Consider the following 16,150-nt stretch of genomic DNA (forward strand, 5'->3'; position numbering starts at 1 on the left):
GGCACTTGAATGATATTTGGAGAGTTCCCATGAAAAGGCCTTCCCCTCACAGTGAAGTGGGATCAACAGAACAGAAACCAGGCGCTCAGGACTCCATCTCTTCTTGGTCAAGGGGTGGTGGCACAAAGCTGATGACTTCATCATAGGTCAGGCTTTTCCACTCATCTATAAGGAGGTCCCTGCTTTCAAAGGACTGATCGTAAGGATCGGCCACTGGTTCATCATCAGGATCATGATACTGAGCAAAGTAGGCATGTGCAAGGGCTTGGGCTGCGGTGATTCTCTTATCTGAGTCCAATACAAGCATCTTCTCCAGCAAGTCGACAGCCAGGGGATTGGCACCAATAAATACATTTGCAAAGTTCATCTTCGGCATCTGGGTCAAAGACTGAATATAGTTTCTTGCCTCATGGCTTGGCATCCTGTTAATGAGATAAGCAGGGGGTGTCCCCGTCAGACGCATAATCTGCTGAAGCTGGTTAATATGGTCTGTACCAGGAAACAATGTTCTTCCAGTCAACAGCTCGGCCATTATGCATCCCACTGACCATATATCCACTGTCTGGTTGTAATGCATCCAGTTCAACATGATCTCAGGAGCCCTGTACCACCTCGTGGCCACGTAGCCTGTCATTTCATCATCAGTATGTCGAGCAAGTCCAAAATCCAGAATCTTCAGCTCACAGTCTTCGTTCACAGCTAGATTACTAGGTTTTAGGTCCCTGTGAATTATGTCAGCTGAATGTATATACTTTAGACCCCGGAGAATTTGGTAGATAAGGAACTGAACATGGTCATCCGTAAGTTTCTGACACTTCACTATGTTGTTCAGATCTGCCCCCATGAGATGGGTCACCAGATACACATCATTGAATTCCTCCAGAGATCTTGCAGGTGTAAACACATCCAACAAGCCAATCACATTTTCATGTTTCATATGTTTAAGTAACCACAGCTCTCTGTAGGTCCTTTTGGCATGAATGATGGACTGAAATGGTCTGGACAGCTTCTTCACTGCCACACGTAACCCAGTTTTTGTGTCAAAAGCAGCACACACAGAGCCATAGGCACCGGAGCCCACCGGGGACAGGTTCTGATAACGCTCAGGCACCTCCCAGATTGTCTTGTTCAGCTCCTGCCGGTAGAACGTGGGCCTCTCCTGAGACATTTTCCAGCGGCAGCCGCGGGGCGAGGAGGTGGCCCTGCTGGGCCCCCGCCTGCACCCGCACCCTCTTCCCGGCCCTAGTTGCCCGCCCGAGCGGGCGGGCCAGGTTTTCAAACTTGTTGTTTTTTTTAAAATTTTTAAATTGACAATAATCGTACATATTTATAGGGCAGACTATGACAATCCCATACATGTACACAGTATGTAACGATCAAATCAGGGTAATTAGCACTTTCATATCCTTAAACACCATTTCTTTGTGATGGGAGCCTTTGAACTCCTCTCTTATACTTCTTTATAAAATGTCGAATAAATTATTGCAAACTATAGTCACCCTATTGAGCATCAGACCATTAGAACTTATTTCTCCTAATGTAGCTTTCATTTTATTGTTTTCTGATCTCTGTGATTATAATTCTTATTTCTCATATTGTTTTGTTTTTTCTCCCTGAACCCTTGCTAATCTTTGCTGGAGTTACCAATTTCATTTGTCTTCTTGAAGAACTATTTTTACCTTTGATGAGTTTCTAAATTTCATATGGATTTATTAATTTCCCCTGTTCTTTCTTTCTTCGGGTTTGCTTTGCAATTCTTTTTGTAATTTCTTAAGTTGTATACTTAGTTTATTAATTTGTTTTTAGACTTTGTCACTCCAACCTCCTTGTCTCTTAATATTTTTCATTTTCCCATTTGATATTTTCCTAGATAATTTGCATTCTAGATAATTTCTTTGAATAGACCTTTCAGTTCACCGATTCTCTCTCAACTGTTCTTATTTGTTCCATTGAGGTTTTAAGTCTGACTATTATATATATTTTTATTTCTAGAAGTTTTAGCTGGCTGTTTTCTAAACCTTAGTGATCTCTTTAAATTCTTTATTCTAAACTTTCAAAAATGTTTTTAAATATAAGTATATTTATTTTATAACCTATCAATATGAATATTTGACAATTTGAATATTTCAAGTCTTATATCTGGTGCTACTGTTGGTTTTTTTTTGGTTTTCATGTTGCCTTATTTCTGCCCTATAATTTGTTTATCTTGAGCTGTTTATTTTACTTAGAAACTTTGGGGCTTGGTTGATATTACATTCCTGCAAAAAAGATTTGCCTTGGTTTTCACTAGTTGCCTGAGGGCACTAGAATATAAAGGAAGGACTATTAAAATAGAATCAACTCTAGTGTTAAACACTCTAGATGGAACACTGGGGTTTGATCCCCAAACAATAGAGTCCAGCCTAAGGCAGGCCAGGTCATTATTCTCCTGAGTCAGAGTTCCTACCTTACCTTCTGTTCTTTCTGCTTACTCTTCTATTTCTCTCCTCCTCACTTACTCACTTGGTTCCTAAGTGCCATTTTAATATGATGGATACAATGATTGTAAAATTGATTGGAAGTGAAATTCATCAAAACAGATTGAATAGGAAAGTGAGTGAAAGTCTGTTCATCACAAACGTGGAATGGTTAGAAAAGGATGCTTTGTCAGGTGGTAATGGAGTGCTTGGCTCAATTTCCTGTTGTGAGAACTCTCAATGGGTCTGACCTAAATGTCTGCACAAACTCTTTCCAGGCGCAGTTGTGTGAAGGGGAAAATAAAGAGAAAGCCGGGGAGATTATGAGGAGGGGAGAAAAAACAACTTTAAAAAAAATGTACTTTAAGAAACAGAAGTACTTTTTTAAAAACACAATGATACTAATTCTTTGCTAGTGCTTTCCTATGCTGGGGTGAGCGGGATGCTATGTACACAAACTCCAATAAAATGATTCAGAAAAAAAATGTTTCTGAATGAAGGCTACTAGTAGAAAATTTAAAGAAGAAATAAGAAACAGACAATTATATGAATAAAATATTCAACCTCATTACAGTTTAAGAAATATGAGTAAGCAGAGTCAAATTGTCAAAGGTTAAAAATCACCATGTGTTGGCACAGTAGAGATAAAGAAATAAGCAACTAATGTGTTGCTTGTGGAGTGAAAATTGCACATCTTGGAGAATCTCGTAATATTTCTCCTTAAAAACTTATATTCATGGGTTAGAGATATGGCTCAATGGTAGAACACCTGCTTAGCATGTGCAAGGCCCTGGGTTAAATCCCCAGCACAACACACACACACACACACACACACACACACACACACGCACACAAAATATAGATTTTAATCCAGAATTTCCACCTATAGCAATTTTTTCAGAAGCAATAACTATGGTTTTGAGTAAAGATAAAACTCTATGTAAGTTAATTACAGTATAGAAAATCTGGAAATACCTTGATTGTCCAAATGCAGTGTTTTTAGACAGTAGATCCTTTGATGAGAAACCTAGCCAGTGATTAAAAAATTCTGTGCTGTGAAATAAGTAAAGATATGGGAAATATACTCAAGTAAAACACAATGACTATGCATCACAGTTATCCCTGTGCTTAGAAAGACTCATTTTGAAGTAAAAAGAAAACCTCGGTCCCCTTCCTTCACTCTCCCTTTTTACTCCCCCCTATTTATCAATCTTAAGAGGTCTTGTCAAATCCTGGGATCCAGTTCACAAGCCCTGTGTGGCTCCCCTCTCTGGCTTCCTATTGCCCCCGTGTGGTAAGACTGGTAAAACCAGTCAGGGCCCCTCGGGCTACACGAGTAATCCCAGGGTCAGCTGCCTCTCCTTTTCACTCACAGTTGTTCAGGCCTCCAGAACTCTGTAGCAGGCTGGAGAATGGCAAATCCCAAGGAATGGGATCATGCCTGGGGAAAGGTGGGAATTCTTCTAGGTTAACAGGAATCGGGCTGTCTACACTGCAAAGGAGAGGAGGGCATTGGGAGATTTAATCCATCATATAAAGGTCTAAGAAAAGAAAGTTCAAAGAGTGGTGGCCTTTAGGGTAAGGACACATTTTATACTAAACACTTGGGACTTGGTCTAAAGGGCGGTGAGAAGTTGCAGTGAACATTTGTTTTTGTTTATCCTGCACCTTTGTATTCTGATAAGGGCACCATGACCTGCTCTACTTACTAAGCTAAATTCTTTTCTTTTTTCTTTTGACTTGCATTAAGCTAAACTCTTTCCTGGCCTCAGCAGTTGTCACATGGCATAAGCCCAGCCAATAAGAGCACCGCATTCCTTTCTCCATGGTATTATTTTGGAGATGAAAATGTGTTTCCTTGGAACCAGGCACCCTGCATGGAGCTCTGTCACATGCTGCGACTCTAAAAGCATGGACAGTCTGTGCAAATAAAAACCTATGAAGAAGCCATCGAGTAGTAGAGAACTCTTGTTGAATGTGATACCAAAAGATCAATACCTGGCACATAGTAAGAGATGCCTTAACATTAATACCAATATTGCTAATGGTAAAACACAAGCATTTTTAGAATATATTGTGCTCTGAACACCAAATTTTGATTATTATAAGGTGAAATGGGTAGAAATCATTTTTCTGATTTCCCTCCATTTTTTCAGTGGGACAGGCTTTTTCATGGCAAAAGTCAGGGGGCTAAAAACAACAGGATGCTTGATGTAGGATCTGATCAGGTGGTGTGCTCAGTTGTGACAATAAAAAGCAGAAAGATCACTGACATGAGCAAAGGTAAATATTACTATCCATATACAAAAACTTAGAAAGCCAAATTTGTGTTCAAATCCAAGTGGTAAATTTGGGTCTCAAATGAGAAATAAAGGCAAAGGTCAGATACAGAGTATATTCTGGATTCAAGTAGGATTCTGGAAGGAAATGAACAAAGTAAGAGAGGGTCAAGGTAATTGCCTGGAATTGGAAGTACTAAAGATTTTATTTATAGAATCAAAACCAGCGATTCTTTAATAAGCTAGTGTAATTTAAAGCTCTATGGAATAAATATCACCTCCTTAGTGGTCCGTCTAGTGTGTCTGTTTAAAAATAACACAATAAATGACAAGAAATAGAAAACTAGACTTTTATTTTTGGTATAATAATAAATTACATGTGCAGCAAAACAATTTAAAATTCCAAAGAAGTTTTTCAAATTTTATTTATTTATGCAATATGGGGGAGCAAACCAAGGATCAATGAAACAAAAAGTTGGTTCTTTGTAAAGAGCAACGAAATTGACAAGCCCTTAGCCAACCTAATCAAAAGAAGAGAGAAGATTCAAATAAATAAAATTAGAGATGAAAAGGGATGATATTACCACAGATACCACTAAAATCCAGAGGACAATTTAGGGAATATTTTGAAAAATTCTATGCCAATAAACTAGAAAATCTACAAGAAATAGATTTCTGGCCTACCAAAATTGAACCAAGAAGAAATAAAAATCTAAGTAGAGGAATAACAAGCATTGAGATTAAAGGAGTAATAAGAAGTCTCCCAAATAAAAAAGCCCAGGACTGGAAAGATTCACTGCTGAATTCTGCCATATTTTTAAAGAAGAGCTAATGCCAATGATTCTCAAACTATTCCACAAAACAAAGGAAGGAAAGTCTTCCAAACTTCTACCAGGCCAATATTAACCCTGCTACTAAAACCTGATAAGGATACATCAAAAACAAAAGAAAACAAAGCACCAATATCCTTGATGAACAGAGGCAAAATCCTAAATAAAATACCTGAAAATCAAATTCAACATCACATTAAAAATATCATATAACACAATCAAGTTGATTTCATTCTATGGATGCAAGGTTGGATCAATATATATTCATCAATAAATGTAAATCATTTTATCATAGAATCAGGGATAAAAATCACATGATCATCTCAACAGATAGAGAAATATCCTTTGATAAAATTCAACATTGCTTTATGACAGAAACCATGAATAAACTAGGTAAACTAGGATCATATGTCAACATTTTAGGGGATAGACACAACAAACCCATAGCCTCTAAAATCAGGAATGATTCAAAGGTGTCCACTCTTACCTATAGTCCTGGAGACTTTATACAGCAATCAGGCAAGAGAAAGAAATAAAAGGGATACAAATAGGAAAGAAGGAAGTAAATTTATCCCTGTTTGCAGATGATATGATGTGATAACCAGAAAATCCTAAAAAGTCCACTAAAGATCTCTTAGAAGTGATAAATTTAGCAAAGTAGCAAGATATAAAATCAACATACAAAAATCAGTAGCTTTTCTACATACCAAGAATGAACTTGCTGAGAAAGAAGTCAGAAAAACCATCTCATTCACAGTAGTCACAAGAAATATAAAATACCTAAGAATAAACCTAGCCAAAGAGATTGTTATGGGGCGCAACTTAAGAACAGACCGATCACCACTAAGAAGTCAATTTCTTAAGCTGGCCAGCTGACTGTCTCACACAATGCCCCAAAAAATGGCTACTGGGAGAACAGCCCCAACCATAGGGTTGTAGGGGTTCTTATACCAAAAATCACATCAATCATAAGTGTCTGTTGCTATGATTCGAAATTACAAACTAACGTCATGAGATCATCAACAGCGGGGGAGGTGGGTCAAAAGGTACAACCTAAAGAATGGTTACTAACATCCACACAATTACCATTTACATGGTACATTGGTTAAGAGCAATAGAGATCAAAAGAGAGCAATTTTTCATTACATAAGAATTGTTATGTTGTATTGCTAAACATGTCACACTAAGTAACTGAGGATGGGTACAGAGGCGGGGTGTTCCCATGGGAGAAGATTATTTCCTACATAACATCAGAGCAAAATGGAGTCTGTTTAGTCATTTCCCTTATATTCTGGCCTATAACATTCTCATGGAGTCAGATCTATCAGCCCATCACAAGATGAAAGGCCTGTACAATGAAAATTATAAAACACTGAAAGAAACAGAAGATACTAGAAGATGTTCATGGACCTACCATGTTCATGGATTAGGAAAATTAATACTTTTTAAATGGCCATGCTACACAAAGTGATCTACAGATTCAGTGCAATCCCCATAAAAATCTCCATAAAAATACCAATAACATTCTTCACAGAACTAGAAAAAACAACCCAAAAATTCATATGGAAGCATGGAAGAACCTAAACAGTCAAAGCGATCCTGAGCAAAAACAACAAGGCCAGAGGCATCACAATATCCAATTTCAAAATATTACTATCAAGCCATTGTAACAAAGACAGGATAGCGTTGACATAAAAATAGACATGTAGACCAATGAAACAGAATAGAGGACCCAGGAATAAACCATGCATCTACAGCCATCTGATTCTCAACAAAGGAGCCAAAAACATATGTTAGAGAAAAGATAGTTTCTTCAATAAATGATTCTGGGAAAACTGAGTATTATGAAGAATATGCATGTAGAAGATTGAAAGTAGATCCCTATCTCTCAAAATCAACTCAAAATGGATCAAAGGCATTAATGTAAAATCCAAAACTTTGAAACTACTATAGGAAAAACTTAGTAGAAACTTTCAGATATTGGTATAATCAATGATTTCCTGACCGGGACTCTAATAGCAAGAACTGACAAACAGGATTACATAAAACTAAAAGTCTTTGCATAGCAAAAGAACCAATCAACTGAGTGAATAGTCTACAGAATGAAATAAAATCTTTGGCAACTACTTATCTGACAGAAGACTAATAATTGGTATATTAAAAAAAATCATACACCAAAATATTAAGTAATCTAATCAATAGATGGACAAACAAGCTGAAGAGATATTTCTCAAAAGAAAAAGTACAAATGGCCAATAATTTTGTGAAAAAAAAATGCTCAACATCTTTAGTTATAGGGAAATACAAATCTAAACTACATTGAGATCTCATCTCATCCCAGAGTGGCTATTATCAGAAAACAAACAACAAAAGCCGATGAGGGTGTGGGGAAAAGGGACCTACACACCATTGATGGGAATGCAAACTAACAGTTGGTATGGAAAACAATACCAGGTTTTCTCAAAAAACTAAAAATAAAACTACCATATGATCTAGCAATGCCACTCTTGGGTACACACCTAAAGCAAATGAAGACAGCATACAAAAGTAAGACCTGTGAATCCATGTTTATCATGGCACTACGCACAATAGCCAGGTAGTGGAATCACTGATAGATGATCAATGGTGAAATGGATACAGAAAATGGATGTCCACCTCCTCCAGTCACACCCTACCCACCTTCAGTTACCACTGGGTAAATCCCTATCAGGGGATTAATGCACTGATTGAGTTAAGATTCTCACAACCCAATCATTTCTGATGAATGGATGAAATGAATGAGTACAGAAAATCAATGGATGAAATGGATACAGAAAATTTGTACATGCACACTCACACACACACACACGCACGCATGTACGCACACATTGGAATATTATTCAGTCATCAAGAAGAATGAAATCGTGTCATTCACAGGAAAATGGGTGGAACTGGTGATAATCATGCTAAATAAGCCAGACTCAGATAAGTATCACATTTCCTCATATGCAGAATCTAGGGGGCAAAAGAAACAATGTGAAAGTAGAAGGGGGATTAATATAGAAAGGGGATCAGTGGAAGGAGGAGGAAGCAAGAGAGTAATGATGATGGTGAATATAATCAAAGTACATTAGTCATGTGGTTCTTTAAAATGGTAGCAGATAGTCTTCTTTCTGATATGATAATTCATCCATTCAGGTTTGATTTGGAGTTATTTTTACCTGCATGACATTTCATTAAAAAATGTTCATGCTTTTTGGTTCTTAAATGTTCGGTTAATAATCTCATGTTGTATTCAATTATTTTAATTCTTTTCAAAAAATCTCCTAAGGCAGTGCAATGCACATTAGACAAGTTATGGAACCAACCTCAGTGCCCTTCAACAGATGAATGGATAAAGAAAATGTGGGACATATACACAATGAAATATTATTCAGTCATAAAGAATGACATTATGACACTTGCTGGTAAATAGGTGGAAATGGAGAACATCATACTAAGTGAAATTGCCCAGACTCAGGAAGTCAAGGGTTGAAGGTTTTCTCATAGTGGAAGCTAGAACAAAATAAGGGGGGAGAAAAGGTGGGTGTTGGGGGAAATCCCATGAAAATAGAAGGGAGACCAGTGAAGCAGAGGGGGACTGAAGGAGCAGGAGGAATGATGGGAAAAGGAGGACTGATGGAACAAAATTGATCAATGTATGCTGTAAACACATATGAATATACCATAGCAAGTTTCACCTTTACACATCTATAAAGCAATAATTTAAAAAAAAAAAAACTGTAAATAAACAGAAGGAAGAGCAATTGAGTATAGGTATGGGAAAAGGGAAGGGAGAAAAAGAAGAGAAAGTACTGGGGACTTAATTGGAGTCAATTATATTTCATGTATGTATGATTACATAAAAAGTAAATCCCCATATTATGTAAAACTGTAGTGCATTAATAACATAATAAAATCTCAAAAACAAGATTATATTTACAATAGCATATAAAAATAAGGTAGTGCTATGTTTTGGATGTGAGGTCTCCACCAAAGCTCATGTGTGCAAGAAGGTTCAGAGGAGAAATGACTGGGTTGTGAGATTCTTAACCCAATCAGTGAATTAATCCTGATAGGGATTCACACAGTGGTAACTGAAGGTGGGTAGGGTGTGGCTGGAGGGGGTGGGCATTGAGTACGTGGCTTTGGTGTACATATTTGTGTCTGGCAAGTAGAGACCTCTCTCTCTGCTTTCTGATCATCATGTGAGCTGCTTCCCTGTGCCACACTCTTCCGCCATGATTTTCTGCCTCACCTCGAGCCCCTAGGAATGGAGCCAGACTTCTATGTGTTAAGGCCTCTGAAACTGTGGGCCCTCAAAAAAACTTTTCTCCTCTAAAATCGTTCTGGGCAGGTCCTTTAGTCACAGCAATGAAAAAGCTGACTAAAATAGGTAGCTAGGAAAAATTCGAACAAAAAATGTACAAGTCTCTCCTAGAGAAAACTGTGATCATTAAAGATTTCTCTAAGTAGGGAGTTATGCTATGTTTCATGGGAATACGCCATACTGCAAAGATAGCAGTTCTCAAATTGATGTCTAGATTTAATCCAATCCTAACTGAAACATTAACCAGTATTCTTTTTGGTAAGTGGCTCAACAAGCTGTTCTAAAATTGCTATAGAAGAACAAAGGTCAAGATAGGATACTCCTAAAGAAAAAGAATAAACTGGGAGTCTTATTCTATCAGAGTCAAGACTATAACTAAGCTATAGCATAAGCCTGCTCTGTACTTGGAGAGACGGAGGAAAACAGGCTAATAAACAGATCAGAACAGAGAACTCAGAAACAGATCACATACACCTGCAAACTGGATTTATGGCAAAGGTGATATGGAGCAGCAGTGAGTTAAGAACCCTTCAGTAATTGATACTGGGAAAACTGATTATCCAAATAGTGTGACATGTAACTGGAATGTAAGCCTTTACAGCTCCTTTGAACACCTATCTGATCAGATGGTTAGCTATTCTCACTGTGTGGTCTCTCAAGTGTACTCCTGGACGCACGCTGGAGGAACGTGTGCAGTCTTCATCAGAGCTCGCATAGCAGAATGTTGTTTGTGGTGATATTACATGTAAGATCAAAAGGAAAGGAAAACCCAAATGTCCAGCTGAAAGGAGAATCTATAAATTACTTGGGGACAATGGACATACAATATAGTAGAGAAAATGACTACATGAACCCACATGAATCAATATGAATGACTTTCGAATCTAATGATGGGAAGAAAGAGTCCTCCCCAAAATATCATATACAGTATGATTTCATTTTATATCAAGTTTATGAACGTATAAAAGAAAGTAATATAGAATTTAGAAATGCTTACATCTATGGTTAAAATATAAGTCATGAGGAGTGATTATTAAGTAAATAGTAAAACTTCAGACAAATTAGTATTTTGACAAGCTGGGATGGAAGATTAATTTAGGTAGGGTAAGCACTTCAAATATATTTTTAACATTCCATTTCCTAGTCCAGGTAATAGGTCTGAGCTTATTTTCTTATTGCTCCTGTTTATGTCCCTTCAAAGTTCATATGTTGAAGCTGAATTCCCATTGAGGTAGTATTAAGAGGGAGGGCCTTTTGGGAAGTGTTAAGGGCTCTGTCCTCATGAATGGGATTAATGCCCTTATAAAAAGAAGTTTTAGAGAGCTGGCTGGCCCTTCCATCTCTTCTGCCATCTTCATGACATCTGTGATAAGACACAGCTTTTGTCCTGTCTACCATGTAAGAATGCAGCAACAAACAGCCATCTGGGAAGCAGGGAGCTTTCTTCGTTGGACAGCAACTTAATCCTGGACTCTCCAGACTCCATAACTGTGCAAAATAAATTTGTTGTTTATAAAGTACCTAGTCTAAGGTATTTTGTTGTAGCAGAAGGAACAGATTAAAATAACTACTTCATTATCTTAAAACATACAAACATTCCTTTGTATTCATTAAATATTTAATAAAATTGTTGGGGACACCGTAGAGTCAGGATGGACCTCCATCTCAAAATTGGTTTTGATGTACACTCTCTCACAACACACACACACACACACACACACAGATTTATTATGTGCAAAATGAAGCTTTTTGAGAACAGAATATCCCGCAAGAAGTCTAAAAAATGGCTTGAGAAAGCTCAGAAAGAAAACTGGCTCAGGGTTTTTATGGTGACTAGGAAGTGGGAGTAGGGTCAGGGTTCCCATGCACAGTTTGAATTTCCAGGTTAGTACCAAAAAAGAGACCATCTGGGTTTTCTTATCAGCTTGCCTGTATGTGGGTCAGAAGAGGAAGAAGAAAAGGTGAGGTTTAAAAGATACCAGAATCAAACGTCAAAAAATAAAACCAAGCCAAATGCAGCAGTGCTTGCCTCTAATCCCAGCCACTTGCAAGCCTGAGGAAGGAGGATCCAAGTTGAAAGCCAGCCTCATCAAATCAGCCAGGCCCTATGCAACTCAGTGAGATCCTGTCTCAAAATAAAAAATAAAAATGCTAAGGAGATAGCTCAGTAGTAAAGTACCCCTGGGTTCAATGCCCAGCACTAAATAAATAAAAAGATCCATTATTACAAAAAATTTTATTTTTAAATTGTGTCAGAAACAAAGGGGATATCTGCCATTTTGGAAATGTCTGCCAAGAAAAGAATGTCACCTTTCCCTTTTAGAAACCACTCGCTCATTTTTTTTTTCTTCCAGGAACACCCCACTAGAGGAATAACTGCTGTGAAATTGTTAAATATGATACAAAATTGAATATACTACTACACACAAGAAATCAAATGTCAATAGGGATTATTATAACAACATAAAGTTAGATATGGAGTCCTGTGGAGGGAAACGAATGAGAATTACTTGTGATTTTGAAATTTTCTGGGATTAAGCAATGGAATAGATATCGTTCAGGTCACACTATCATCCAGCTGAGCCCATGCACTACCATCATGACAATGAAGAAATTCTTCATCTATAAAATCACTAATTATAAATGAACACCAGGTTTGAAGCCTTCTTCCAGAAGGTGGGGTTTTCATTCTTACTGAAAAGACAGTGACAATGAATTACAAGCATCCACCAACTTTTTTATTGGTTCTTTTAGTTATTCATGACAATAGAATCCACTGATAGATTTATACAAACATGGAATAATTATTATTCTAATTAGGACATGATTCTTGTGGATGTACACAATGGGTAGGATTCACTGTGGTGTATTCATGTATGTGCACAGGAAAATACGTCAGATTCATTCCACTGTCTTTCCTTTTCCTGTCCTCCCCTCTTCACTTCATTCCCCTTTGACTAATCTACTGAATTTCAACCCCCTGCCCTTATTGTGGGTTAGCATCTACGTATCAGCAAGAACATCTGACCTTCGGCTTTTTGGGACTGGCTTATTTCACTTGGCATGATAGTCTCCAGATCCATCCATTTACTGGCAAATGTCATCTTCTTAATGGCTGAGCAATACTCCATGATGTATCTATACACCACATTTTCTTTATTCATTCATTTGTTGAAGGGCACCTAGTTTGGCTCTATAGCTTATCTTGTGAATTGAGCCGCTATGAACATTGATGTGGCTGTGTCACTGTTGTATGCCGATTTTAAGTTTTTGGATATATACCAAGGAGTAAGACAGCCTGTTCAACAAATGGTGCTGGGAAAACTGAAATTTCTTATGTAGTAGAAAGAAATTTAACCCCTATCTCTCACCCTGCACAAAAGTCAACTTGAAGTGGATCAAAGACCTAGGAATTAGACCAGAAACCCTGCACCTACTAGAAGAAAATGTAGGCCCAATACTCCAACATGTCAGCTCAGGAACTGACTTCCTTAACAAGACTCCTAAAGTGCAAGAGGTAAAATTTAAAAATCAATAAATGGGGTGGCATCAAACTAAAAAGCTTTTTCACGGAAAAGGAAACAATTAGGAGCATGAGGAGAGAGCCTACAGAATGGGAGAAAATGTTTGCCACCAGTACCTCAGAAAGGGTGTTGATTTCCAGGATATACAAATAATTCAAAAAACTTAACATCAAAGACACAAATAAACCAATCAATAAATGGGCAAAGGAACAGAACAGACACTTCTCAAAAGAAGAAATACAAATGGTCAACAAACATATTTTTTAAAAAAACCATTCAATATCTCTAGCATTAGAGAAATGTAAATTAAAACTACACTGAGATTTCATCTCACTCCAGTCAGAATGGCAATTATCAAGAATACAAGTAACAATACATGTTGGTGAGGATACACTCATACATTGTTGGCGGAACTGCAAATTGGTGCAACTATTCTAGAAAGTGGTATGGAGATTCCTCAAAGAACTAGGAATGGAACTACCATTTGACCCAATTTTTAAATATTTTTGGTACTAGGGAATGAACCCAGGGGCACTTCACCACTGAGTCACATCCCCAGCCCTTTTTATTTTGAGACAGGATCTTGCTAAGTTACTTACGGTCTCACTAAGTAGCTGAGGCTGACCTTGAACTTGTGATCCTCCTGCCTCAGTCTCCTGAGTCCATCAATCCATCAGATTTTTTTTTTCTTTTTTTAAGAGACAGGATCTTACTGAGTTCCTTAGTGCCTTGCCATTGTTGAGGCTGGCTTTGAACCTGAAATCCTCCTGCCTCAGCCCACCGATCCACTGGGATAATAAGCATGTGCCACTGTATTCGGCCCCCATCAACTTTTGAGGCACTTGCTAGTTACCACTGTGGACATAAAAATATAAAAGATTCAATTTCTGCTCTTTAAGGGTTCAGAGTCTTTTGCATTACTTTTGCAATCTGAGATGTGAAAATGTGGATTTACATAAAAACCAGTCATGATGGTTCAAATGATAAAATAATCAGATTGCTTCCAACACACTTCAATACTCAAGAATTCAAAAGAACTATTAGAAACTATCCATTTACTGCATGATATATGCAGGACCAAATACCTAGGCTTAAGAAATTTCTTGAAAAATAAGTATATTATGGTTTAGATATGAAGTATCCTTCAAAAGTTCATGTGTGAAACAATACAAGAATGTTCAGAGGTGAATTCATTAGGTTATGAGATCATTAACCTAATCAGTGGATTAACACACCGATATTAACTGTAGGTAGGGTGTGGCTGGAGGAAGTAGGTCACTGGGGTTATTTTGGGGTGACACTGGGATTATTTTGTTCCTGGTAAGTGGAGCTCCCCTGCTTCCTGATTGTCATGTCCTGAGCTTCTTTCCTTTGCAACACCCTTCCACCATGATGTTCTTCCTCACCTTGGACCCAGAGCTGTGGAGTTGATTTACCGTGGACCAAACCTCTGAAATTGTGAGCCAAGACCAAGTTTTTATCCTCCAGGTTGTTCGTGCTGGGGATTCTGGTCACACAACAAATATATGACGTGACTGAGAACATAGATTAATGGCGCTAACGGCAAAGAAAAAGATAAATTATTTTGCATTCATAAAGATTAAAAATGGAGAATGAATGGAGAATAAGAGGAGGGTAAATTCAATTTGGAAATGTCTGAGGAACTTTTAGGAACAGAATTATATGCCCTGAAATTATACTCTGTTGGCACAAATGAAATGAAAACTCCTTCATTTCCCTAATCTTTAGTAAAAGTCTTTTAGACACACACACCGTACAGAGTAGGGCTGTTTTGAATGGAAAGAAAGAAAAAAAGAGGCTGAGTTCAGCATCTGGTTTAATGCATAATAATCAGGTCAGCATAGTCATAATTACTTATTATATAGTAAGTAGTAATTACTTATTAATAATCACTGTGTCAAGAGATATTCTAAGTGCTTTACATATACTAAGATATTGAAGTGCTTTATAGTAATTTATTTAATAATTCTATTTTTTTTTTTTTTTTGGTACCAGGGTTTGAACCCAGGGGTGCTTAACCACTGAGCCACATCCCCATCCCTTTTTATTTTTTATTTTGACACAGGGTCTCACTAAGTTGCTTAAATTCTGACTAAATTGCTGAGGCTGATTTTGAACTCATGATCCTTCTTTGACATGACCAGGAAGGTTCCTAATGACCTCCATGTTGCCAAATACTGTCTCTTCTCACACAATCTCAGAAGCATAGGACAGGTGGACACATGCCCCTTGAAAAAACTCATGTCCTTGTCATGCATGCATGATGTCATTCCATGATAAACTTTGTGTGGGAGTTTTTGTTTTTATCCTGATTTTTTTACTTAGGCCTCCTTTGTAGCATATATTCATTTGTTTTATATCTCCTTCAGAATGTCACCTTGTTTATTTTTTTTTAATTTATTTTGCAGTGCCCTTGCATTCTACCACCAAACTAACTCTCAGACCAGGTTGTCATCTTAGGAATAGATTTTGCACTTTGTATCTACAGTCTGCCATTTACTAATACACCACGTAAGACTAGCAAAGAGCTAGTCACAATAAAGTTCCCCAACACAACAGACTTTTGGCTCTGAAGCTTAGTTCATGCTGCTGCCTTTCCTGAATGTCTGTTTAAATACCCTCTAAAAGCAATAGTACTCCTTTTCAAAATTAACTCCCAAGAGAATCAACTACTTCCCCCTCTGGGCTCCCT

General features: G+C 37.5%; 1 protein-coding gene across 2 annotated transcripts; it reads right to left on the reverse strand.

The window, feature by feature from the left end:
- Nucleotides 1-1,260, reverse strand: LOC124978202 (mitogen-activated protein kinase 14-like). 2 transcript variants are annotated; one of them, XM_047542366.1, is made up of 2 exons: nucleotides 409-1,260; nucleotides 166-329 (listed from the first exon to the last, which is right to left on the reverse strand). In XM_047542366.1, exons 1-2 carry the CDS (start codon nucleotides 1,166-1,168, stop codon nucleotides 166-168), a joined length of 924 nt encoding a protein of 307 aa, XP_047398322.1. In that variant the 5' UTR covers nucleotides 1,169-1,260. The 2 variants fall into 2 exon arrangements, with proteins under 2 accessions (XP_047398321.1, XP_047398322.1); XM_047542365.1 differs by having other exon boundaries at nucleotides 1-1,260.
- Nucleotides 1,261-16,150: the final 14,890 nt, after the last annotated feature.

Source organism: Sciurus carolinensis, chromosome 2 (genome assembly GCF_902686445.1).
Source record: "Sciurus carolinensis chromosome 2, mSciCar1.2, whole genome shotgun sequence".
Lineage (NCBI taxonomy): Eukaryota > Metazoa > Chordata > Mammalia > Rodentia > Sciuridae > Sciurus > Sciurus carolinensis.

Coding starts and splice junctions, on each gene's coding strand:
- LOC124978202 (XM_047542365.1), bottom strand. CDS start 1,168: ATGTCTCAGGAGAGGCCCACGTTCTACCGGCAGGAGCTGAACAAGACA.